We start from the raw sequence: 27903 nt of genomic DNA, 5'->3' as shown, positions 1-27903 counted from the left end.
GTGTTGGCACAAAGGAACCAAACTGCTTGAAGCTGAAGTCCCCTGGCCACACTTGGCACCCCAGGGTGATTAATATCTTAGGAGTACCTGTAGGGATTGGTGTGCTCAGGTCAGGAATAGGCTCACCTATGTAGCCTACATAATAAACATAAAGCAGAACAGATTTAACTAGGTGCATTATCATTACTGATGAGAGGAAATTCTATGTGTTTATTTTACTGGAGTCACAATCATCCAAAATCAACCTGCTTCCAATTAACAGCAAAGTGCAGCCAATCTCTTCTGTGGGTATCCAAGGCTGAAAATTGGTTACATAGTTCTTACTTAGATATTATGTTAGGATTTAGGCTTCCTGGACCAAGAGTGTTACTGCCTCAGGCAGGAAGTACTATAAGAACAAACTCTATTAAGGGCTTCCTGCGAGGCAGTGTTGGGGCAAAAGCCAAAGCTCTCAGAGGTAGCTGTGGTTAACACAGTAGGTGTGGATGCCAGAAGTCATTAAGGAAAGATTTCAGCAAGCCAGAGAAGGACAGAGATGAATTAGTACCAAATATCTGAGAATGAAAAGCTGTCGAGATGATTCTGCATTGACAGGGTTTGTGGTCCGCAAGCCTAGAGTCTGGGCAGCACACACTCCTGAGGTCACTGGTGGGAGAGTCTTGCTCTCTTCCATCCGCTGGGCTTGTGTGGATCCCACCTAGGCCCTATAGGCTGGGTGGTGATTAGTCAGTAAACCAATAGGCCCTCGGGGGAATCAAACCAACATATAGTATGGATCCCCCCCCCCCCCAAAATAAAAGCTTCCGAGACATACAATGTAGCGAATCTGATCTCTGGATGAGAAGATTTCTGCAGCTACCCTACCCTGCTTTCAAAAAATGGCTTCTCTCACCTTTTCTCATTTATTACACGTTTTTCCCTCTTCAAGACCCTTTTCATGCCAAAACACTACGTGATGAAGCGAAGTAGTATTCTACGTAAGGCTTGCCTCAATCTGTTGATCTGTTCTTGAGGTTATATTAGAAACAAGTGGTATCAATAAGGACCATTGGCTGATTCAGCCTGGCCCAGCCCTAGCTGTTACAGGCATCTGGGGATAAAAGGTGTCTGTTTTATCTCTCTGTCCCTCTGTCTGCCACTATCTTTAAATAAACAAATGTGTCCCTTTTAAGAAAAGATGAAACATTTTCATGACTAGACCTCATCTGTGTTCAGAGAGGGAGACAGAGAAAGCTACTCCGTGGTATGGGCTCTTAATTGATTTGAAAAGGATGTGGTTATGACATTGCCCCAGGTCCAATTGGGAGGAAGTTTGCATGTTGGTATTCTTTTGAGAGCTGATTACAATACATTTTGCAGGACATTCTTGAGAGGGGAGATGTCACTATCTCTTTCTCTATCCTGACCCAATAATGTGTAGTGGCAGCTCATGGGGATATATATCTGATGATTTCTCCCTAGTTTGAAATGGATAGCTTTTTAAGAAAGCAGATGGTACTTTCAGGTTAAATAGTTGGAAGTTAAATTTATTAATGGCAGGTACTAATCTATTTTTAAGAAAGAAGTTGGAAATATTCAAGTTATGCTTTTGCATAGCTCTTTAGTAAGAGCTATTATATTACACCACTTTAGGAATAATAAAGTTGTCTTTTTTGTTTTTCATCTTCTCAGGAGATAGTGGCTACAGAGAAGAAGAAACAGACAGTTGCAGAGCAAGTGATGACAGACCTCTTGTCTCGGTGAGCGGCCTGATGGAGCTCTGTCTACAGTGTTCACATATCCTGGTCAATCAATGAGTGGCTAACTCAGAGTTGACCAGACCTGGTTCACTACACTTTTAGCATCTCACTAATTTCTTTTTCCAGAATACTCTTTGACAGAAATACCTAACACTTGTATGTACTGTACTTTTTGTCCAAATAAGCTTTAGTTTCCTAAAAAACGCAGTAAATGAAAAATAATATACATAATCTTAAAGAGTTTTTCATTTCTCTCTTTAATTGCATAATCGCTTGCTAGTGGGCTGTTTGCATCATTTGGCTGCTGCATAGTCTCTCAAATCTTAGAATCACTTAGGAAGTTAAACGTAATTGAACATTCACATTTTTCCTCCTCTGCATCTATCTTGATTTTGTCTCTGCCAAAAGAACGTTAGGATGTATTATAATTAACATTCTGTGTGTGTATATTATATATGAAATTGATAAAGTACGCAACAGATTTGTTAAATGCCAGTTTTTAAATTGAGGAAGCTTAAAAATGATCTTGATGCTCATTTTGGGTTTTCCTTTTCATTAGTATGAAGATTTTATGCATTGCATAGGTACAGTTCCAGGGAGACACCTTCACTCACCTGCTTCCCCACTGCACTCACCCTGGCACACAAATAAATTGGGTCTACAGTATATGACGGAAATACCTAAAACTTTTTCTTGAATGTTCTAGCTACTGGAAAAATTCAATAAATTCATGAATTCTTCTATATATAATTGTTATTTTACTTCCATAGTTTTTGAAGCCTCATGAATCCATTTTAAGAAATATCTAGTCATCTGTTCTTTCAGCCGGTCAATCATCAAGTCCATGTAGACTTAAGGCATTTCTAGGCACATGGGACAAAAGTAAGAGAAGGCAAGATTGCTCAGGATGTGTAGAAATGTATGTTTTGATTCATCATGAAATACAAGCTGGGTAAGGGGAGCATGTGAGAATATAAAGGTAGCCTGCCCATCTTCTCCATCTTTAAAATAATATTATAAGCAATGACAAGCCAAAAACCACAAGGTGACTTGCATATTCCTTACACTGTTAATTAAATCTCCTTGTTCATTGTAAGGTTACTATTAGCTCTTTCTACTTTAAAAAATCTATATCTATCTATCTATCTATCTATCTATCTATCTATCTATCTATCTATCTATCTATGAAAGGTATGTGTGTGAGGCCAGGGCTGGGGCAGGAGCCAGGAACTCTGTCTGGGTCTCCCACATGGGTGGCCGTGGCCCAAGCACTTGAGCCTTCATCCACTCATGATCTCCCTGGATTCATTAGCAGGGAGCTGAATCAGAAACGGAGGTGAGGTTACACATCGCAGACACTTTGACCTGGGATGTGGGCACTCTAAGTAACAGCTTTGCCATGGCTCCATAATGGCCTGCCCCTGCTATCACATTTCATTGTTAGAATTCCTGTTTCCTTACAGGGCTGTAATCAGTGATCCAGAGCAAAATTTAACCCTTGAGAAACAAGAAGGTGCATGCATTCCTCCAGATTCAAAGGTGACACCTCTTCGCCTTAGAAAAAGAACGCTACATGAAACAAAGTAGGGATAATTTTTCATAAGACTCATTATGTCATGAATGTGTTTTTAAAATGTTCTTTACTATCTAACTGAAAAAGTTTTTGGCATTTGTTTTTGTGGGTTTTTTGGTTCGTTTCTTTCTTCTTCTTCCTTCTATATAAATAGAAGTTGATTTTTTGGAATTCAGATCCTAATTCTCCCATCTTAAGCTACTGGGATCAACACCATAGTCCATTCACTTTTTCCTTCAGTTTTTTTTTATTTGCAATTTAGGGAAAAAAATCCATAGCCTTCAGTGATAATTTTCAAGGGCGCTTCAGAGACATGTGGTAGAAATAGAAGGAAAATATATTTATTTTTGTGCCAAATGTATATTTTTATAATACATATATTCCATGAGCATTTTAAAAACTTCACATGTGAACATGTACAGTGTTATAAATGATATATTTGTATGTGTGCCATTTATACTAAATAAATCTCTGATATATTAAAATTTTAATTGCTTACAAAAGTTTAAGGATTCTTTTTGTGTTTTTATATTGTAGGGTATAAAAGCTATGGTTAGTACAGGCTTTTGTTGTCCTGCCTTCCAGTTCACTTAACTTAGCTTGACTAGTAGCTGACATCTAGTCCCAGTTGTAATAGGAAAATCTACCAGTGCCCATAGTAACTCTTAAGTTTTCAAGTGAGTGGTTGTTAGCGCTGTCTCATTACTTTTGTCTTTTTATCTCCTTATTTTCTGAAAATCTTAGTTTTCTTTCCTACCTTTAAATATTTGAAGTCATCATGTATTAAGTCCTATTACTGCTGCTGACAAAGGGTCACAAACGTAGTATTTTAAAACAATGGCATTTAATTTCCTACAGTTGTGGTGATAGGAAGCCCTACATCCCCTTGCTAATAGGGCTGTATTACTTCTAGACATTCAGGGTAGAATCTGTTTCCTTGCCTCTTGCAGGTTGTAAGTGTTGCCTTCATTCCGCAGCATATGGCCCCTCCTTCTGTCTTCAAAGCCAGACATGACTGGCAAGGTCATTTATGCCTCTTATCGCGTAAGAGAACATATTCACATGCTCCAAGGATTAGGATGTACACAGCTTTGAGTGTGTCATCATTTCTCTTCCACGGTTCAAACTTTGTTTTTTTTTTTTTTTTGAAATAAGCTTTTATTGAGTTAAAAGATACATGCACAAAGTGCACATATTTTAACTGTGCAGCACAGAAATGAACACAAATTAATTATTTTACATACCAAGCTCCTAGATCTAAAAACAACATTCCAAGTGCCTGCCAATCCTCTTTGTGCTACCTGGCATTTACCATCTACTTCCTCTGCCACACTACTTTAACTTCTTCATCCTAACATCAGATATTAGAAGTACCTGATCCTAAGGTGATTGGAACAACAGTCAGGGAGCCCTGAGGGATCTGCAGAAATAGAAGAACAGAGAACTTCCTTTGGAACTAGGGAGAGGAGCTTCTTCTGGTCCTTACTTAGTTCCAACTTTGGATCCCCACCCTCGCTTACAATGACCATCAGGATTGCTCTGGAGCACCGCCCCCCCAAAAATAGAATAGATAGTCAGAGAAATACAAGGAAAGCTTAGAACCAAACAGGAAATGATCAGCGTGGATCCACATGTACCTTACTAGATAGGACACAAAGATTAGTTACCCCTCACTAGGAGATGGAGGATTTCTCTGCACACCCCTCCTAGAACTGTTCTGCACCTCAACTGTTGACAAAGGCCTTGTTAGATTTATACCAAGTTTAGATTATCCTAAAATCTACCAAATTCAGCAAAATTATGCATCAACACAATAAACTGCTAAATACTAAAATGAAAACAGACACAAGACAGCTGAATAGTACCCTATAGCCACTTTAAGATGTATAGCAGCCAGTTCTGTGTACAAATAAAAATTGAAGGGTCAATGAAGTAGTCACAGGATGTGGTTAAGAACTTGCACTGTTATAATGTATTGATTACTCAATACCATGTCAATTAATTCCATAATGTTGTAAATTGTTGTTGATGTTGTGCTGGGGCTTCTAATTGATCGGGACGATATTCTGCCAGCTCTACCTTCAGACCAGAGACGGTCTCCCCAAGAAACTGTTGAATTTATCTGGACAATAAGATGCTGGACTCTATGCTTGGTATATGTTTGGAACGAAAGAATCTCGACTTAATTTGAACTGTAATACTGCAACAAGGTGGAGGAATCCACCAGGGGGGAGGGTATGGGGAGAGGATAGGGGAATCCCAGAGCCTATGAAGCTGTGTCACATAATACAATGTAATAAATAATTAAAAAAAAAGAAATACCTGATTATGAAGTAAAGTTCTTAAGTGAAAACACAAAATTCAGATACCTTGTTCCTGGCTTCTTTTTCACTCATGGTTATATGACATACACTTGTTTGTGTGTCTGTAAGGTATACAACATGATATTTTATATGCATGTACATAGTGAAATGCATCAGACATTTTTACTTAAAATTACATTTGTGACTTTTATCAGGATATTTTATTTGCAGTTTTTTCTCATTTGTGTATTTAATTGTATAAAATACTACTGTGTATCTATTAATAGATATTAATATACATTTGATTAGTTATGGTTAATGCTACCATGAACTGTTTTCACATGTCTTTTGATGAACATGTTGGCCAAATGTACTTTCAGATTTCCTGGCCCATTTATTATGCATATGTTCAACTTTAAACGATGCTGCCTAAGAGTTTTTGAAATGATTGCTATAATTGACCCTTTCCCAATGACAGTATAAGTATTCCAGTAACACCTTGTTTTTGCATGTATTTGGTATTATCTTTTTCATTTTATTTATCCTTATGGATGTATACTTCTGATATTAATTTGCATTTTATTGGAAACTCAGCTAGATATTCTCATATAAATTTTCATTCAAGTCTACTGGGTTGTCCTATCTTTTTCACACTGAGTTGCAGATTTTGTTTATATATTCTGGATACGAGTCCTTTTACAGTGATATTTGTGTACATATTTTTCCTAGACTGTGGCCACCTTTCATTCTGCCACTTAACACCTTTCCTGAGTACTGAAATTAGAAACAGGAATTTCTAGTTCTTTCTAAAAGAAGCAAGGGTTTGTAATTCTGATGTAGACCAATTTGCCAAACAACTCCTGTGCTATTAACGGTCTTTGTCTTTAAAAAAGCTCAAAGTTTCCATCGTTCTAGTGTGTTGTGGCACTAAGTCAGGTGTCTGATTATTATAAATGAATGGTTGGTTCCAAAGTTTTCAGCTTCATCATCTGTTTCCTGCACAGATTTACCTATTTTTATTTATTTATTAATATTGGAAAGACAGATTCACAGAGAGGAGAGACAGAATGATTTTTCATCATTTGGTTCCCTCCCCAAATGGCTGTAATTCCTGGAGCTGAACAATCCAAAGCAAGAAGCCAGGAGCTTCTTCCAGGTCTCCTATGTGGGTGCAAGGTCCCAAGGCACTGGGCATCTTAACGCTGCTTTACCAGGCAATAAGTACGGAGCGGGATGGGCAGTGGGGTCACCAGGACCCGAACCACTAGGCTGCCACGCTGGGCCAACCTCCATTAAATCTTACAGGTCCCTCCCCAGTGGAAATGATATTGACTCTAATGTAAATGACTTAAATTCCTGTTGTCACATGGCAAAGCTGTAGTTTCCAACAGGTTTATCACTAATAGAAGTCATAGTTTTGCCTTCAACATGCCTTATTTTTCCTTCTGTAAGAACTTCAGTAATGAGAAGTATTTTGTGGTGCTTATCAGATTTCCTAAAACCTAACATGGTGTTTTGCATTTTATGATCTAAATGCATATTTGCTTCTTTTATCTTTTCAAGAAGACTCAAGGGTCCTTGAAGCTATTACTTCAACATGTTGTTAAAGTGAGTTCTGTTTACTGCTGAGACTCAGTAATATAATGTAATGGTTAAGAGCAAGCTTTTTTGTTGCTATGCCATTTACTGATTTTAGGCCTTGGGCAATTTTCTTAACCTGTCTCAGCCCCTATAAAATGTGTTTCTAAAATGGGGGTAATAATACTTACTTTGTAGAGTTATTGCAAACATTAAACACACCAACACACATTGAAGTGATTTTAGCAATGACTGTTGTCTAGGAGGGTCTCAATAAAGGATAACTGTTATTGTTGCTATTATTTGCTCAGCATTTAGAATTATTCCAGGCACACAGTGGGCATTCAGTAAACACTGTAATGCCAGTGGATTAAAGGAAATCGAGGTGACTATGCCTTTGCCGTCTCTCTGTTGCAAGCTCTCATTGGTTCACAGTCTCCTTTTCCCTTTTTTCCCCTCTTTTTCTTAGAAACCTAGATTTTACAGAGGTATACTTTTTCAAGATACCCCTCACCTAGATACAAATTTATGCCAATATTTTTGCCAGTATATCACACCTGCAGATTCAAGGGTTGAATATCCTTGGGTTGGGAGGAGAAGAAAATGCACAGCATTGATCTAAAAATATCTTAAGATACATAGAATTATTACTAGTAGAAGTACAAAAGTGGGTGCATTTGGGTTTTGTTACATATTGTGAAACACAGCTGGCAGTCTTTATGAGGTCAATTAGTATTGTCTACAATCATAAATGCCAATAGATTGATAAATCTATGCGAAGGCCCAAACTTTATCCAGTATTTTTCCACTATTTTGATTTTTGTTTTCGGTCAGTCATGTGTTTAGTTACTCATAATTGAAACTCTGACTGAGAGTGGCTTAATTTTTTTATGTAGCCAGCTGCTTGGGGGTAGGGCGTTGTGAGTTTTGGTTCAGCGGGTCCGTGATGTCAGAGATGGGCTTTTCTGCCATGGTTGCCTGAGGAAGGCTCCTAACATCAACACCCTGCCCGGTGAAATGGTAGGAATTTTTCTCATGCCACTCTGTTGTCAGGATAAAAGAAGTCTTTCTGGAAGCACCTGGGCAGAACTGGTTGCCTTAATTACCCCTAATGACAAGATCTATAGGGAAATTGAAGGCTTCTGGATCATTCTGTAACACCACCAGAGTTTTAGACTTTCATCTTTATCTATGCTGTTTTGAAATCTGAACATAATCTTATTTGCATATTTATTATTAGCAGCTTTAAAATTTACTGAGAGAATGTATGTTTTGTTTTTTTTTTTAAACAGGATAAGAACCCATTCTGCATTAACTGAAAATGTGCTTTCTCATAAAGTTCAATTTGATGGTAGGATCATATCAAGGTAATTGTAATTTCATTAAATATTTTGATTCCATGATCACAAAAGTATATTCTCTTTTTAATAGATGAAACAAATTTGTCTCATTTAAATAAAAATACAAATTTAAGAAAAATGTTCTTGGTTAATGGTTGTTAAATCAATATGAAAATACACGAAGTATGAATTTGTAAGAAAATGGCTTATTTAAAAATTTTAGAGTGATTTTGAATGTTTTTTGAATAAAAACTTTGAGATCTCTTATCTACCAAGTCTCTCTCTCTCTGCAAATGATTTTGATGACCAGAGCTGAGTTAGTAGGAGCCAGCTGATTGAAACTCTGTCCAGATCTCCCATGTGGGTGTCAGGAAGCCTGGTACCTGTGCCGGCACCTGCTGCTCCCTGGACTGGGCATCACCAAGAAGCCTTAACCTGAAGCAGGCACTCTAGTACAGCATACAGGTGCCCCCATGGGCAGCTCAACTACTAGGCCAAATGCCCAACCCAGAAATGAATTTTTAAAAAAGATTTATTTATTTTTATTGCAAGTCAGATATACAGAGAGAAGGAGAGACAGATAGGAAGATCTTCCATCCGTTGATTAACCCCCCAAGTGGCTCCAACAGCTGGAGTTGCACCAATCCGAAGCCAGGAGCCTCCGGGTTTCTCACACAGGTGCAGAAACCCAAGACCTTGAGCTGTTCTTGACTGCCATCCCAGGTTGCAAGCAGGGAGCTGGATGGAAAATGGGGCTTCTGGGATTATAACTGGGTGCCATGTGGGATCCTGGCGCATGCAAGGCAAGGACTTTAACAGCTAGGTATCACGTTGGGCCCCAGAAATGAACTTTAAAGATACATATTACTGCTAAAGTTTTTCAATTACTTAAATATTAACTCACATATATAATTTTATTTCATTTCATCTTAAGGACATAAGTTCACAGCTTATTTGTAGATAGAATAATTATAAGTAGGATGACTTTTTAAATTATTTAAAAATTTTAACTGCCACATAAAATTATACATGCTTATGTATATTTTGAAACATGAAATGTTCAAATCAGGGTAAACACACACGTAGCTCCTCAAACATTTGCCATGCTGATGGTGGAGCATTCAGAATCTTTTCAGGAAGTTTTTTTTTTTTAAGATTTATTTGAAAGGCAGAGTGGTAGGAGGAGATAGAAACATAGGGATCTTATATCCATTGATTTCTTCTCAAATGGTTATAACCAGGTCAGGGCAAGGCCAGATCCAGGAGCCAGGTACTCCCTCCTGGTGTCCCACATGGCACCGGCAACCCAAGTACTTGGGCCATCCTCTGATGTCTTTCCAAGCAGGAAGCTGGATCAGAAACAGAGCAGCTTGAATTCCAACAGGTACACTGAAATGGGATACTAGCCCCCAAACAGTGGCTTAACTTAGCTATGTATTTTTATTGGAAGGGCAGATTCACAGAGAAGAGAGAGGGAGAGACAGGTGAGACAGATCTTCTATCTGGCCATTCCCCAAATGGCCGCGGTGGCTAGAACTGAACCGATCTGAAGCCAGAATCCAGAAGCCAGGAGTTTCTTCCAAGTCTCTCATGTGGGTGAACCCAAGGACTTGGGCCATGCCCCACTGCTCTTCCAGGCCATAAGTGGGAAGCTGAATCAGAGGTGGAGCATTATTTCACTCTTAGGAAACTTTGAGTAATGCATAACGTTACTTGAAGTTCATCGTGTATGTTATCTGCATGTGTATCTTTAAATTATACTTTTTCAATGATTGATTTAAAGGTTTCTACTCAAGAGATAATAAATATATATGTATCTTTCAGTGTTTTCTTCAAGCTCAATGTTTTTAAGAACTATTTGCTTATATAAAAGGCCGGGTTACAACGAGAAAGGGGGAGTTAGGGATGTCTTTCATCTGCTGGTTTTCTTCCAAAATGACTTCAACAATTAGGACTAGGTCAGGCTGAAATCAGGGATCAGGAGCTGCATCTGTGTCTCCCACTTGGGTGGCAGGGACCTCATCACTTGGGCCATCTTGTTACTTTCCGAAGCACATTAGCAAGGAGCTGCATTGCAAGTGGAGCAGCCAGGACTTAAATTGGCTCTCCTATGAGATGCTGGTGTCACAGACAACAGAATAACTCAATGTACCACGGTGCTGATCCCAAACTCAACAATGTTTCATGCAAATCTCACTTAAGTTGACATTGTAGGAGCTGTGTTGGACTTTCCCTGCAGCTTCAGAGCCTGTACTCATTGACATATGCTCCAGGGAGTTATACCATTGCTCTTTGATGTGTGCAAGTTTAGTTTAGTATTTGACTTCAAAATAATTCTATTTGAAAATCTTGGCTATCCTTCTGCTTTCTTTTTTTCTTCTAGAAATGGACGTAATGCTTGCAGAGAGCTAATAGGATTCTTTTTTATCCATGACCAGTCCCTTACAATTTATGAGTATCGGCAATTTGGGAAAAATAGGTATGACATAAAACACTGTCAGAACTCTCGGAAGAGTGTACTTTGGAGAGCTGAGTAACTGTACTTCTTTTTCCCACTTCTAGAACAAATGTGCTTCCGTTTATTCGAAAGAGCACTTATAGTCACCAGTGTGGACGGAGAAAAGGAAGACCATACCAACTTGGTGATTTTCATACTGTAAGTTAACTCTGTGTACACCCAGGTTTACTTGATGCCAGATTTTGAAGTTTGGAAAGTCTTGTGGAAGTGCAAAGGTCAGGGCTTCTGGCCTCCAGTTGGTTTTCTCTCCTCATACCTAATTAAGGGGACATCTGTGAGAATGGATTTAGGGTTAATGTCTTCCCCTGGGAGGCTTGGATTCCCAAATATCATTTCCAATTCCCCTAATCTGAGGACAGCATTTATTCATTCTTAAAGGGTCCTCCCCAGTTCCATGTTATAGGTTGCGACCAGCAGAGCCTCTCTCTTGGTATTTTAAAGGGTTTTGCAATGGAGTATGTAGCTACCTCAAGATTCCTGGGAACAATGATCCACCTACAGAAGGCTTATTCCCTGACAATGCATGGTTTCAAAGTATGTGGATGAATGCTGGCCTCTGAAGTGGTCATCTTTTTGTGGTTGTCCCACCTTGGAAAATTCACGGCAGAAGGATTCTCTTGTATGAATAGAACATTTGTATAGCTAATTTAGAGAGTGTTCTTCACAATTACTATATAGCCTCATCCATGATGTTTATTCACATGCCTAGCACTGAAGATAGAGTAACAACACACCAGCCTCACTCCCTTTTTTCTGTGAAACACAGTCAGATTGGAGGGGCAGCATGAGGCCACACAGGAGTGATGACAACTCAGTTCTGTGGAATTAGAAGTGGTTTTTCTAGAGACAGTGTTATTTGACCTGCACTAAGTGTCATTTGACCTGCACTAAGTGTCATTTAGGCAGAGATAAGGAGAAATTTGAGGGAGATAAGGAGAAATGTGCATTTCTGAACCAGTCTAGTGTCCTAGAGTGATGAGTATTTAAAAGTACTTAGGAGACATGAATAGACATTTATTGAATGAATGGGTTAACATTTGATAACCTGGAATTTGTAGAAGTACTCAAATTACTCTTCTTCTAATGATTGCTCTCTAAAATATCATTTTTAATATCTCTATTTGTATTAAAACCACTACGGGACAAGCACTTAACACACTGGTCAAGAACCTGCATGGGTTGCTGACATCCCATTGGGGGGTCTTGGTTCAAATTAGGGCTCTGATTCTTGGTTGTAGTTTCTTGCTAATGTGGACATAGTAATGATGGTCTAAGTCCTTGGGTTTCTGCCTCTCATGTGGTAGATCCAGAGTTCTGCCTTCTGGGTTTCAGCCTGACTACCCTCAGCCTTTAGGTGTATTTGAGCAGCAAACAGGTGAATGAAGTATTGCTTTCTTTCTCTCTGTCACTCTATCTTTCAAATAAATACTATATGTGTAAAACCCTGCTGAAATGAAGACCACATGAAACATGTGCAGAGTCTTAATTATTGGAAACGGAGTGAAAGGCTAAGAAAATGCAAGGGGTCAAGTCGGTTATCAACTTATTTCTAGGGTTCTGAAGCTGTAGCAGTGCACCATTTTGCTAACTAGTTGCCTGAATAGCTTTTCAAATGTCAGTGAGATGAACTAATTTTGTCTACTGACAAAAAATATAAACCTTGAACTCTGAAGTTTTGCCAAATTTTATAGTCAAAGTTTGAACATTAGTGAATGAGAAATACTATTTTTTTTTTTTGTATCTTTCAAAACTGAAGCAAAATACAAGTCTCTTACTCTCTTTTCTGGAAAATAGTAAATTGGCACATTTAACTTACTTGTTGGAAATTATCTTTTTTATAGCAGTATCAACATCTATTAACTTTGGGTTATGATCCTAATAGACTCAGAAGAAAACAATGTGCTTTGGGAGATAGGAATATGATTTTAGTCTTTGGATTAAGTGATCAAAAGGCTGTAATTATTTTGCCACAGCCTGTGAGATTCTCATTTGGATAAGTCATTGTGCTATTTCCATGACCACATGAAAATGGCCTAAAGGTAATCTCGTCATAATGAAACTTAGAAGAGACAAATCTATCTGTGCTGTTTTCTTGGTAATTTACTTTGTATCAAGTACATATGTAAAGCTCTCTACTAATGGGAAGGAGAGTTAGCTTTGTGTATTTTTAACAGCAGATTGATTATTTTTTCATTGTTCAGTGATTTTGATATATTCCCATACATAGGATAGTCTGGTATTTCTGTGTGACACAGAGAAACACTGTAAAGTGGCAGGACTTAGAAGGACCACTTGTCTAGCTTTATTGGTAATGCTTTGATTCATTTATAGCCTTAACTTGGGTATTAATTAAGGTAATTTAATTTTCTCCTGGGCTTGAACAACCAAAGTTTTTGAAACTAAACAACAGAAATCAGCTAGTGTTGGGAATAACAAGCAGTAGGTCTTCACACTTAGCTAGCTCTTATAGAAAATGAAAACATTTGCCTACTGCTGTAAGGCAAAGAGGAAGCTCCCCAGTGGTGGACAATACTATCAACTGAAATGTGACTTGTTCCCAAATCCATCTGAATGTCCTCCTCAATTTGGTAAGTCTGGGGTCCATCTTTATAGTTAGCTGGGAAGCTTTACTTCAATGCTTTTTGCTTTCTTCAGTGAAAAATGTTTTAAAGATTACTCTTATGATTGATACTAGGGACACAGAAATTAAAAACAACATTTTTTTTCCAATCTGGAAACCGCCTACATGGCATGTTAGAGAAAGAATGCAGTTTTCTTGTTGAAATGATATTAAAACCAGGATGTGGCGCACATCACAGGAAATCTACTAAGAGATTGCACAGGCAGACCTCACTCTTTTACATAGGCCAAGGAGATACAGCCTGGTATATACCTGCTTTGAAACATAAACAGTAACTAGTCTGCAAGGAAGGAGACGGACAAAACCGTTTGTCACAGAAGGTTTATTCCAGATTTCCTTGGCCATTGGAGCAATTATCTGTGTTAGCTAATTGGCTTTTCCTGAAGGAAAAAAGGATCTTTTCAGAGTTTACTAATAGGATGTAGTTTTGCAACTGGAACAAAGTGCATAAGGAAGTTAGGCTTCTATCCTTTCACCAAAAGATGGAAGCAGGTCTACTGTGATCTCCTTTGATGTTTACATTTCAAAGACTGGCTCCCAGTTTCTTGAGAAAGATTTTCCTAAGTTGGAAAATTAACAGGTCTATTTAATTTTCAAGAGAACTTATATGCATTTCAAAGACAGGAGTACTTAGATGACAATTGGAAATTTGATTAAATAAAATTTCTAAAACGGATGGGGAGGAAAATTTGCTAATATTCACCTGGAAGACTTATACCTTTTATTTTAAGTTTGTTCTTACATTGCCCATTTTATTTAAACAACTCAGAAATTAAAATAAGAAATGTCTAAGTTTTGAAGTATGAGTTTCTGATAGGCATTTTCTCACTGAAACCTTTGATGCTCTGATTAGGCTAAACTAGCTTTTCTGTTTGTGTGATAGCTGTCATTTGCAAATCAGCTGAGCATGTGATCAGATTATCACAGTTCAATTCCCAGCCCATCATTCTTCAGACAAATAGTTCTATTTTTGTTCTGAAAGGTGCATAATTTCAGTTGAACTAATTGAGCTTTTTTTCCCCTCTGACTCTAACATTAAAATCTGAGTTTCCTATAGTTGTTTTTTGGGAGGGCAGGGCAGTTGTTCTCATGGATTGTCAAGCAGGAGACTGTCGGAACTGAGAGATACATTGGGAAATTAGTTCCTTCATTTTTCCACAATGTTAGCTGAAGCCTGGTGACTTTCTAAATAGCCTGCAAATATACTGCTTTCTAAATCACCAGTAAACTGTATCATGCCATATATCACCAGCACAGAATATTTTAAAATAGTACTAATTTGTCTTAACACACATATAATTTCTAGTTGTAAATGATCTGTCCATTTCTTCAGGGTGCAACTTTGACATTTCTAACTTCTGATCACCCTGGCCTTCCCAAAAGCATAAAAGAAAGTGTACTACTCAGAGTTCGAATCACAAATATTGATCAAATGGCTTTGGATTCCCTAAGGTAAGTCAAATATTCATTTGTAATTTTTTTTTTTAAACTGAAAGTGGGATTCTATCATACAGCAGTTAGGTTTCAGTTGGAGTTGATATTTTTCAAAAGGCAAAGTGTAGCTCTATGTGTGTATTTTATGTGCCATCCACTATTCACATATACTTTATGTATCAAAACAATTGTATTCAATTAAATATTTTAAAGTTTCATTTTATGTTAAAGACATCTTACTAGTTTTTCTTTGCTATGCCAACTTCATTTTTACCAGTTGCTACTAAAAGGTAACACATTTTGAAAGATAGCACTTCAGTATAATGCCTGAACACTCCTCCACATTGTTAGTGTGATGTATTTTTTAGCATTAGAAAAGTTCTGGGTCCCTTATGTTCATTGTTGATAATATGATTAGGTGAAAAAAATAGCACTATAGATAAAAATAATTTAAATTAATATATATTGTGTACATTATATATGAATACACACTCACACACATATACACATTATGTGCTACCTTTGCTGTTTCTTGCTACTAACCATGATTCAAAATGACAATAATTAGTGTACCATGTGTACATTAGGATTGCTGTAAGGAATGAAGTTTATGTTTCTTTGTCATTTACTATATTACTACAAATACATTTGGTTATTTGGTGTTTTTCACAATATTTTTGCACGCTACATTTTGCAGTGTAAAAGTAGTTTTTAACTATGGGCCCTGGGGCAATAGCTTAGTGTCTAAATCCTCACTTTGCATCCACCAGGATCCCACATGGGCGCTGGTTCATGTTCATGTCCTGGCTGCTCACTTCCTTTCCAGCTCCCTGATTGTGGGCTGGGAAAGCAGTAGAGGATGACCCAAAGTCTTGGGACCCTGACCCAATCCAAAGCTCCTGGCTCCTGGCTTTGTATTGGGTCAGCTCCAGCCATTGTGGTTACTTGGGGAGTGAACCAGTAGATGGAAGATCTTTCTGTCTCTTCTCTGTAAATGTACCTTTCCAATAAAAATAAATCTCTTTTCAAGTGGTTTTAAACTTGAGAGTTTAAATTAGTATATAAGATAATATCAAAGCAACTATAAAAATGAGTAAGTTCACAGATAATTCCTGGAAGGTTTCTTGGTTGAATTCTCCAGGAGACCAAGTCTATAGGGAAGTTTGGAACTTGTTTAAAGTTCAAACACTTTTGGGCCTTGTGTGTGAGGGTCTCTCTGGGTCTGGAGCAGGGAAGAGATTAGAGGTTATGAACTCAAGATGATACAAGGCAAGATATTTTTATGACTGTGAGCATGTCCATTGCAGAACTGCTTCTGTGGAACATGATGATGATGTAATCCGCCAAGAGGCCAGTGACAGCCTGATCTTAAAGGCCATTCAAGGTGTGTGCTTTTATCCCACCCTCAAAAAATTAGCTTTTTTTTCCAACCATTTTTTTTTTTTACCAGTATAATAGTATTTGCTATGTGCATCTCAATTTTATGGCACTTGATTTATGTTTCTGAATTGCTTATTTTTAAAAATTAATATGTATATTTGCTAAAAAGTATCTTTTGATTTCTTCTAGCTCTCAGGAGCTTCATTGTTATATAAATTACAAAATACTTAGATTTCAGAAATTGTTGGATAATACAGATTTTTCTCATAAACAGGGATAATGTAGAAGTCTGAGCTTTGTAGAATCCTCACACATTATGTAACGTTCTAAAGAGGTTTATGATGGCTTTGTGTGAAAGGGAAGATGCTAGGGGGTGGATGCCCAGCCTATGTGTGGGCTCTGAGGTTCTTTGGAGATGTAATTTGGTACACATCCTTGCACTTCTTACTTCTTTTCTAAAAGGAGGAATAAATTCTCTTCCATTAGTTTTCAGGATTGTTGCAGGGAATAAATGAGACTTATGTGGCTTGGGACACTAAGATGCTTTACAATTTTTTTTTCTAATACTAATTTGATTTCAGACCTAGCTTGAATAGGAAGTCCTTTACTGAATTTCATAGTCTGAAATGGAGGAAGGTGTTAAGTAGTCATAGAACTAATCGTATAGTTTATGAATTTTGATGAATCATGACATATCATGAAAGAAAAAATGAGTCAAAGCAAGAAGGCTAGAAAGATGTAACTGTTATCTAAAGTTGGTATTTGAAATTTCAAATATTCCTGTTGCCAATATAAAACAGCTCTTTTTCATTCTGTATTCGTCAGAATAGTATTTGCATTAAATCTAATGAGTTTTAAATTTTTCTCTGATATATTAAATCTAATATTTGCTTTAATGAAACTACCAGAATTTTCTAAGCAAATCTGAGAGTACTTCAAAAGTTTGCAGAAAGATAGAATGCAAAAAGAAGCTTATTCTGGTTGCAGACTTTTAAAAAATCCATTCAAAAATTTTCATAATGCACACCTTCCACTTACTTTTGGAAGAGCATCTGAATGGCACAACTGCATTAAGTGGAATAACAGAGATAGATACAAAAAGAATTCTAAGGTTTCAAGAACACAAGTTCTTAGGTGTTTCTAGAAAGAGGAATTACTCCACATTTTAAATACAAACAGTACTCCAGAGTCACAATGCTACTTAACAAATAAGTTACAATTTGAAGAGTTCACATTGTTTTTTTTTTTTAAAGAAAAATTAAATTGATAATTTTTCAGTGACTCATCTGACATTAATTCTTTAATTCAGTTAGTAACAACAAAGGAAAGAACAAAGAAATGACAGATTTGGTGATGGTTACATAAGGAAATTTAGACAATAAAAACTATGATTTTATTTGAAGTATTTAGTTTAATTCTGGTGTAGAAAAACATTTTCTTGTACATTTTGACCACACAGTGGTGCTATGGTTCTGATACACTTGGTGTGATTTTATATCTAATGAATCTTACAAAAAGGATGTTATTTCCCAAGTCTTCTCTTGGTCCTACTCATGATTTGATTGCATAGTCACATCCCTGATTACCACTGTATTAACTTTAACATTCTTACAAGAGAGACAATTGGCGTTTGATACATTTGTGCCTAACAACCACTAGCTACCATCTTTCTTGTTAAACAGATGCGCTAAAGGAAAAATTACATAAAAGAGGTGTTCGTATTTTGACTGGACTGGGAAAATACTTTCAGCAGTTGGACAAGGAAGGTGACGGACTGTTAGATAAGTCAGATTTTCAGCAAGCTCTGAAAGTGTTTCACTTTGAAATATCCGAAAAGGTATGTACCACAGGAAATTCTCTAATATGAGTATTACTCTTAGGTGACATTATTGACTTTCCACTGAAATTTTAGGAGTTTTCTTTGTTCCTTAAGGAAGAATTTAATTTTATTGGAGAAGCAGAGAGCAATAGCCAGGACTGGACCACCTCACAGCCTGGAACTCAGTCTGGCTCTCTCATGCAGGCAGCACAGGTCTAAGTATTTGAAGCACCACCTGTTCCTCTCGGGATGCACACAGGTGGGAAACTGGAGTCAGAAGAGGAGCAGGAGCTGAGACTCGAACCCAAGCACTTTGACATGGAATGTGTGCCTCCAGAAGCAGTTTATGGAGCCAGTCATCTGTGAACTAAAATTTTGTTTTATATCTTATTTTTCCAAAACATATGCCTGTTACTTGCTCCCATCTAAACAGAACTTGTATGTACATGAGCTTATTAGACACAAAATGCTTTATAGGTAAAAATGTTTACAATATGAATATGCTGATTCATTAAAATATTTAAATAATAAGCCTAGCAACCTATTTTAAGAGAAAAAATGGGGGAAAAGTGTTTGGTGATAACTAAGATACCCCATGAGGTGCCCGTATTCCATCTCGAAGTGCCCCCTTTAGAGTCCATAGGTATAGTTCAAGAAGATAATCACACTTTTATACAGGCACTATCAATGAATTACTTCTCATACTATCAACTGAATTATTTTCCATCCTGTAACATATCTAAAATGGGTTGAGATATAATTGTATTGTCACAATGTCAAATTACTTAGTTCTGAAATATAAATTATTTTAAGCCTTAAAATTTATGCTTCAATTTTAGTATTTCATGAGTTAATAGGCACATTTATCTTAGCTTGTCAATATTACCCATGATTTTAAAGGTCAAGCTCATTTTCAGTTCCACTGCACCGAAACTTAAAATCTCTGTCATGTTAACACTGTCATGGTAGACCAAAAAAAAAAAAGAAAAAATCTATGGGTGACTGAGATGGCGGGGGTGGGGGGGGCAAGTTGAGCTTTATTTTCCCTAATTAGTTTTATTTGAAAAAAATTTGGATCAGGTAGAAAATAATGTATTTATTATTTGACAAGCACCTTGATACTGTTGTATTTACATTCACATTTAAAACAGCTTGATTGAGATGCTGAGAAATAAATTTACCTGAGTTTAAGAAAACTCATGCTATAATTTCTTTGTTATCATGAACACTGTGAATGGACTATTCTATTACATAGTGTGGTTCTCAAAGAAGCAAATGAAATGATAAACTGACATGAAGTATGTAATCAAAATTGTATCTTGCTGCATAAATTTGTAAATAATATCATTCAAAGCTTTCAAAGTTTAAAGACCAATAGAAATGCTTGTCATGCTCTGGGAGGCATTCCAGAAATTAAAGTGACTTTTGAAGTGTCACAACTATAATAAACTAAAAAAGTAATTACTTGTTCAAACCAAGTACATGGTAAACATACTGTTTTGTATAGAGAGGAATGGCATTTTTAAAGATGAATTTGTTACCAGGTGTTGGAATGGGCTGGAGAGGAAGGGAACAGAGAAAGGTCTGTCAATGGGCATTATGTTTCGGTTAGACCACAGGAGTAAGTTCTGGCTGTCACTGCAGGGTAGAGTTGATGATAATGTGTTAGGTATTTCAGCACAGCTAAAAGAGGATTGGAACACTTTTACCACAAAGAAATGGTAAATATTTGATGTGGTTGATATGCCAGTTAGCCTGATTTGATTATTCCACATTGTGCACATATGCTGAAACATCATATTATATTCCAAAGATATATTGGTATTATTATGTTAATTGAAAATAGAAGAAATTTTTTTAAAAGGATGAATTTGCAAGTTTTTCCTTTCACAACACTGTTCATCTCAGATTCCACTAAATGGCTTTCTTAATGGTTTTGGTCAGATTTACATGTAACACTGAGATTTTTTATTTTACGTGAACTCCCTTGCTTGGGTTACAAAACACATAAACAGTATGTGACTGCAATAATCTTGTGACTTGTATAACTTGAGTGTGATCATGATTTTCACATGATTGTCGTAACTGTGTAATCAAGGGCTCTGATGACCATCTCTGTGATTATTTCTAGGATTTTGAGTCTCTGTGGTTCATTCTCAGTGGCGATGGTAACGGCAAGGTTGATTATGGAGAATTTAAACGTGCAATTATTGGTGAAATGAATGAATACAGGAAATCATTTGTTCGAAAGGTGACTGTTACTTTTGTAATGAAATGCTTGTTTTTATTTATTTGAAAAGCAGAAGGAGGCAGAGGGGGTACGAGAGAAAAAGAGTCACACCAAAAATGACTGCAACATCTGGTTGGCTGAAACCCAGTCAAAGCCTCCCGCCCTCCCACATGGAGAGCAGGGTGCTGAATACCTGAGCCGTCCCTGCTGCCGCCCACAGGCTCACCAGCAGGAAGCTAGAATTAGGAATGGAACCAAGACTCTAAAGGGGGCACTCCAAGATGGAATACGAGCACCTCAAGCGGTGTCTTAATCATCACCAAACACTTTCCCCCATGTTTTTTCTTTTAAAATAGGTTGTTAGGCTTATTATTTAAATATTTTAATGAATCAGCACTTAGAATGTTGTAATCATTTTTACTTGTAATGCATGTTGTGTCTAATAAGCTCATATACATACTGCTTAGAAGGGAGCAAGTAACAGGCATATGTTCTGGAAAAATAAAATATAAAACAAAATTTTAGCTCACAGATGACTGGCTCCATAAACCACTTCCTCTGTAAATCATTAGTTATATGACTATACACATTATGAAACATCCCTGAGCTTCAGTTGAGCTGTTAGAATTATGGAATGAGATAACCACATATAAAATGTTCTATAGCTGTCCCAGGGCCATTGCTCAATTTAAGATGGTGGCTAAAAATGTTTCTTGGGTGTTCATCATATGCATGACAAGTACTAAAATTATATTAAATTAGAATTAAAACATGTGCATTTATATCAGGCAAAAATACGTAAGAGAAAATCGAAATCTCTTCATCTGGCCAAAAGACAAAAACAAAAATCCAAAACAAATTCACTACTTAGTAATTATAAATTTTCCCTGGCACTTTGTATGTCCTTGTGATAGAGTTGTATATCGGAAGTATAAACTGGATGCTGCCTTTTTCATAAATCTTGGTACTAAGAAGAGAGTTCATAAGAACTGTCTGAGTTTCCTAGTGCTGCCGCAGCTGGGTGCCTTCCCCCAATTGTCCCTTTCACACACTGCTTGCCTTCTCCCTTCTAGAAGGACCAGACACACTGGATTAGGGCCAACCCTAATGCTATCATTTTAAACTTATATCACCACTCTGAAGGCCCTGTCTTCAAATGCAGTCACATGCAGAGGTACTGTGGATGAGAGTACAATAAAACATTTTGGGACTCATGCTTTCATCTACAGCAGGTACTTTATTTCTATGAACTCAACTTTATAAATTATCCATTGTAATTCTGACTCTTGCAAATAGGGGATATTGCTTTTGGCAGCTTTTGTGTTTTTATGTATCTAATTCATTCTCCAGTGAAATGGTTTATGATATTTTATGTTGCTCAGACTTGCATTGAATTGGAGGAACAATAAAACAAGTAGCATTTCAAAGGACAGTATTAAATTTCAAATAAGCAGCAGAACAAAACTCATTTAAAGAGCATTTTACTTCTTCATTGATTTTAGAGATGGAATATTTGCAAGTCTATTTTCAAAAATTAAAATAGCTCTCTTGGCAATTTGTGTTGGCCATTTATCAGTTCTCTTTTTAATGAATCCCTGAGCTAGAGTTTCCTTGAGATATCTTTACCCAACCCTTCAGTTTTCAAAGGAGAAAGTCGCAGAGAGGTTAAATTACTTCCTCACAATCATGATGCCAGAGACTGATAGAATTAAACACCAGAGTAAGGATTCTTTATGTACTGCTTCAGTACCTTTTTTCTCTGTATCTATGATGCTTCTTTTACTTGGAGTCTTCACAAAATTTGTGGGAAAGTGCTTATTATGAAACAATATGCATGCTACATCGTTGGGAGACACTTCAACGGCAGTGTGCTGGACTTCTGAGGGTACAGGAAAGAACACGGGAAGGGGAAGAGGAGATCCCAGTGCCTATTAAACTCTATCAAAAAATAAAGAAAAAGAGAAAGGTCATAGAAATAAACAACCTGCTTCCGTTACAACCAGGACAATGGTTCTCAGTAGGATGACACATCTGAGGAGTGGCTAAATGACTCCATCCCAGAGATTCTGATTCACTTATTAACAACAAAAGGGCAACTGTTGAACAAATGAACACAGGACCATAATGTAGAAACAGAACTCATTAATGTTGGCCATATAACCAATGATATTTACTTCGAGGGGTAAAACAAAACCTTGCTTTATTTTGAATAAATTCCCTTACGGTTTGTAATCCAGTGAGGGAGATTACATTTACACACATAGTTTAAGACTTTTGTAGGCCAATCATCAAAAAGCAATTGTTCAGTAATTTCTAACTACCATAATTTTCAAATGGCATATTTTCCTAGTGACTTGTTTTAATATTATTTTTCCTGACTACTCTCAAAATGAATATAAATTATAGGTAGTTTAAAAGCTATCCCTGTTAGTAGTATAAAACACCAATTCTTGGAAAAGCATTTTAGTTATGAAGAAATATTTCTACTGTTAATAAAAGACCTAGTAACTAGTTTGTAGATTTGTGAGGTTGGTGTTTGATTTTTTGTATTGTAAAATGATTCTGTCTATTGCGATATTTACTATGAAACCCAGAAATATATGGTTGACTGAATTTCAGTTTACTGATGATTCTATTTCTGAGAATAAATCTTCAACATGTTGTGAAATATTAAAAAAAGAGAAAATGTGCATGGGTTTCAATTTTTATTGTGCCAAAATAAATAATATTAATATTGTTTCCATAGTTTAATACAGTTTTGTTTATTTCTCAGAATTAACCTACTGAAAAATAGAAAAATAGAATGTCTAGTGATTTCACAGAAAGAATAAAATTTCTCTCTTTATATAGGTCTTTATGAAGCTGGATTTCAGCAAAACTGGCTTTGTGAGTATCATAGATATAAAAAAAAGTTATTGTGCAAAGCAGCATCCTCAAGTAATTTCAGGTAATTATTATGACTCAAAATGTTAGTCAATAAAGATAATATCGGACTAAAATATTAGAAATAGTTAATAATGTTATATTATTGTAGAGTTGTGATGTGTAATTACTTTATAATTTATTTTATATGAGTGAAATGATCATTTTTCTAGTCAGTTATTGTTTATGACTCTTGTCTGCATCCCCACTGAACTAACGCTTTTTTGCCTTTTACTGGTTAAAAAAGCATGTTGTTCAGTGAAGGATTAAGCCTTTTACTCTGGTGTAAATCTACAGTAGCCTATCTTAAAACTTGAAAAAAAAGAGGAGAATTTGGGATAGGGAGGAAGGACAGGAGGGAGAACAAAGGGAAAGAAGGAGAGTAATATCATTGTGCTCTTAGAATTGTATGCATTCTGTTAAATATTAAACATTAAAATAAAAAGAACCCTTTAAATTGCATTAATTTAAAACATTACACTTCTGCACCTAAAGCAAGAGCTATTTTTCTCATTTAAAAATTCTCTGGTTCATTGTCTGTGCTTATTTGTTTCTTGTTATTTATAATCAAAATAGAACTCTAATTTCTTAAGAATTTGAACTAAAATAAAAAATCAGATTTTGAGAACAGTGTTTTTTTAAAGATTTATTTACTTTTTATTGGAAAGGCAGGTTTACAGCGTAGGAGAGACAGAGAGAGGACTTCCACCCTGTGGTTCACTTCCCAAATGGCTACATCAGCTAGAGCTGAGCCAACAGCTGGAGCTGAGCTGAGTGGAAACCAGGAGCTAGGAGCTCTGCAAGGTCTCTCACACAGGTGCAGGGTCCCAAGGCCTTGGGCCAGAGTTATATAACTACATAGGCAGTTTACTGAATTTGTTTTATGGTTTCTGTGCAATGATCCATACTCAACACAATATTTTGTTGAATTAAGAAGTCTTCCTCTGACAATGGAAATATTATGAAAATACATATGTCTATCAAAGTTTGGGGATACAGTAAATTTCTCAATATATTCTAGATATTCATTTCCTACTCTATTATTTTATTTTATTTTTAATAATTGATTTGTAAACACATTCTTATTATAAAGAAAGCATTTGGTCACAAAAGTTCCAGCTCTTTATATTCACATTACCCTGCATAAAAATAAAAGCTAATCTCTTTTAACTGAGTATTTCAGTTCCTGTTCTTTGATTTTCCATGACTATATACATACCAGAAGGATCTAACCTTCAGTTATGCTTAACACACAAGGTGCATCACACATTTTGTTTAGTTTGCTGTTAACACTTAATGACATCTTGGAGCTTCTTCTATGTTAGTCTAGGTTGAGTCTCCTTTTAAAAAATCTGTTTGCATATTATTCTTTTTGTAATAGTCATACTGTGATTGACCTAACCATTCTCCTACAGGTCAATCTAATTTCTATTTACTATGGTACAACCAATAAGGCAATAATTATTCCTGTAGGTGATTCTAGTTTTCTACTGTCCCAGGAGTTACTAATTTGTAAAAATATTGGAATACACTTATTTCAAATTTTAGTTAATACTTTCCAATTACATTGTAAGGTGGCTATGCTAGACATACTACTGTTAGTTATGGAATTCTTATGCCCCACAATTTTGGCCATAATTTAGCATTTTGTTAAATTTTATTATTTGTATTCACCTAGTTACAAGTGAAGTTAAATAAATTTTGATATATTTATAGACTGTTACCTATTCTAACAAATATTTACAGACTATTTTGTGAATTTTTAAATTTAACTATATACTATTAAAGGCCAATGGGTATTTATTTAGAATTTTGCTTCTTAGCATTAAAAGAATATATAATGCAATTATGTTGACTTGTTAACATAATTAAGTATTCTGTATTATTTATTTATAATAAATTGGGAAATGAAAAAAAATTAAACTGGTTATGGACATTATAGCTAATGATCACCAGACTGCTGCAAACTTCTAGTTATTTCCTTGAGGTCCAAAAAATTTAATTTGCTTTTCTTTGACGCTATAAGAGGATTCCTAATTGTAGCAGTATCTTTTTTCATTAAAACACATGTCATTCTCAACTTCTTTTAAACAATTTGCTCATTTAAAAAGTAGGTGATTTGTAATACTCTGTTTTACTGCTTTGTCTTCTCATATTTGGTCATCTTAATTAGGTTACTGAAAGTAACTTCAGTTTTATGTCATTGAATTGTTGATGAAGATCTTGTTTGTTTTGGTGGGAAAGACTTTGATAGTTGTAGAAAATTCTATACTTTGCATTCATTTTTAAGAAAGCCAGATATACAGAGAGGAGGAGAGATAGAGAGGAAGATCTTCCCTCAGATGACTTATTCCCCAAATGGCCACAATGGCTGGAGCTGAGCTGATCTGAAGCCAGGAGCCAGGAGCTTCTTCCAGGTCTTCCATGCAGGTGCAAAATCCCAAGGCTTTGGGTCATCCTCAAATGCTTTCCCAGACCACAAGCAGGGAGCTGGATGGGAAGTAGGGCTGCCAGGATTAGAACTGGCATCCCATGGATCCCAGTGAATACAAGGCGAGGACTTCAGCCACTAAGCCACCGTACTGGGCCCCAAAATATCTTTTTAAAAAAAGAAATATAACATTTGTTGTAAATACTTTCTGATCTTAAAGAAGAGTGAAAGAAAATTTAGTTACAAATGATAGTAGGTAGTCATTTCCTGAATATGAGTCATTTCCTGGTTTTGAGAAGGTATCGAATTTCCAACTATTTGAAATATAATTTAAGTAAGAAAATATTTTTCTTGGGAAAAATTGTCTTAATACTTACACTTCTGGATAAGGAGTACAGAAGATAAAGAGGGAAATACCTACTGCCAAAATTTTTGCTTTCATAAAGATTACATCTTAATTTTCAGTATTAACATCCAATCACAAATTCAATTTATTGTGTAATACATATTTCCATCTTTATATAATACAGTTACTTAGTCCTTTGTCATTCAATCTTTCACTTTTTAATTTTCTCAAAGATTTAGTTGAAATGCGAAGTTTCAGAGAGAGGGGGAGAGATTTCCATCCATTAGTTCACTCTCCATATAGCCACAATGCCCAGGGTTGTGCCAGGCCAAAGCTAGGGGCCATGAGCTTCTTCTGGGTCTCCCATGTGAGGGCAAGGGCCCAAGGACTTGAATCATCTTCAGCTGCTTTCTCAGGCAAATTAGCAGGGAGCTGGATCAGAAGTAGAACGTTCTACATTTCTGGGTGTCTCAATCTTTCATTTAAAAAAGATTTATTTAATTATTTATTTATTTACTTTTTATTTATTTTTATTGGAAAGTCAGATTTACAGAGAGAAGGAGAGACAGAAAGATTTTCCATCCACTGGTTAACGCCCCAAGTGGCCGAAATAGTCTGAACTGAGTCGATCTGAAGCCAGGAGCCAGGAACTTCCTCCTGGTCTCCCACGTGGATGGCGGGTCCCAAGGCTTTGGGCTGTCCTCGACTGCTTTCCCAGGCCACAAGCAGGGAGCTGGAAGGGAAGAGGAGCAGCCAGGACAATATGGGCCCTTATGTGATCCTGATGCATGCAATGCAAGGGCTTTAGCCTCTAGGCTATGCCGGGCCCTTATTTATTTGAAAGACAGAGTTGTAAAGGAAGGGAGATGGAGAGAAGGGAATCTTGCATCTGCTGGTTCACCTCCCAGATGATCTGCTGCAATTGGGCCAGGCCAAACCCAAGAGCCTGAAACTGCACTTTGTCAGCTGGAGGGGTACAACTACCCAACTACTTGGGACTGTATTAGATGCAGAGCAGCCAGGAATCGAACCAGTGCTGATATGGGATACCTGCATCACAGGCAGGACAAAAAGCCCCTGTGCCACAGTCCTAGCCTTTATTCAACTGATTTTGAATAAATTTATAATTGTTTTAATTTGAAAGAGAGAGATCATCCAACTGTTGGTGTACAGTCCAGTGTCTTCTTTTGGGCTGGACCAAGCTGAAACTGGGAATTTTGAATTCTATCTGGGTGGCAAAACCAAAGTACTTGAGTCATTACTACTTTTCCTGGGATGTGCATTAACCGGAAGATAGAATCAGAAATGGGGCTGAGCTTAAATCCAAGGACTCCCTTATGGAAAATCGGCATCCGAAGCAATCCTAACTGCATCAAATGTGTGTCCGAAACTCATTTTATCTTATCTTCTTACAATCAGTCTGTTCTCTGTTTTTCATGGCTAGTTTTAATAGACACAAAATTCTTGATCTTCAAAGCAGCTTTTTGTTTCTTTGGTGTAAAAAACACTTCACAATGCATTATGATTCCAAGTCTGTTAGAAAGCCTTCTGTTTGTGGGTTCTTGAGAAAGAGCCAACTGTTATCCATTTTTTTCTGCTTCGTTAGACAACTAGGATGGTATTCACATTTAAATCAGTTATTTAAAATG

At 36.6% G+C, this 27903-nt stretch overlaps 1 protein-coding gene across 2 annotated transcripts in view; it reads left to right on the top strand.

Moving 5' to 3' along the window:
- CAPS2 (calcyphosine 2) overlaps positions 1 to 27903 on the top strand; it is a 38037-nt gene that overhangs the window by 9397 nt on the left and 737 nt on the right. For both annotated transcript variants that reach the window (XM_058673468.1, XM_058673467.1), the window contains exons 7-16: positions 1672 to 1739; positions 3203 to 3322; positions 8486 to 8560; positions 10917 to 11012; positions 11096 to 11189; positions 15026 to 15144; positions 16434 to 16510; positions 18189 to 18343; positions 20457 to 20576; positions 23406 to 23502. In XM_058673468.1, the coding sequence (XP_058529451.1) occupies positions 1672 to 1739; positions 3203 to 3322; positions 8486 to 8560; positions 10917 to 11012; positions 11096 to 11189; positions 15026 to 15144; positions 16434 to 16510; positions 18189 to 18343; positions 20457 to 20576; positions 23406 to 23502 (1021 nt within the window). The remainder of the gene's footprint in view (positions 1 to 1671; positions 1740 to 3202; positions 3323 to 8485; positions 8561 to 10916; positions 11013 to 11095; positions 11190 to 15025; positions 15145 to 16433; positions 16511 to 18188; positions 18344 to 20456; positions 20577 to 23405; positions 23503 to 27903) is intronic.

The sequence above is a fragment of the Ochotona princeps genome, chromosome 15 (assembly GCF_030435755.1).
Source record: "Ochotona princeps isolate mOchPri1 chromosome 15, mOchPri1.hap1, whole genome shotgun sequence".
In the NCBI taxonomy this organism is placed as follows: Eukaryota; Metazoa; Chordata; class Mammalia; order Lagomorpha; family Ochotonidae; genus Ochotona; species Ochotona princeps.
Note: the sequence above shows the minus strand (reverse complement) of the source record. Positions and strands in the feature narration are given on the sequence as shown.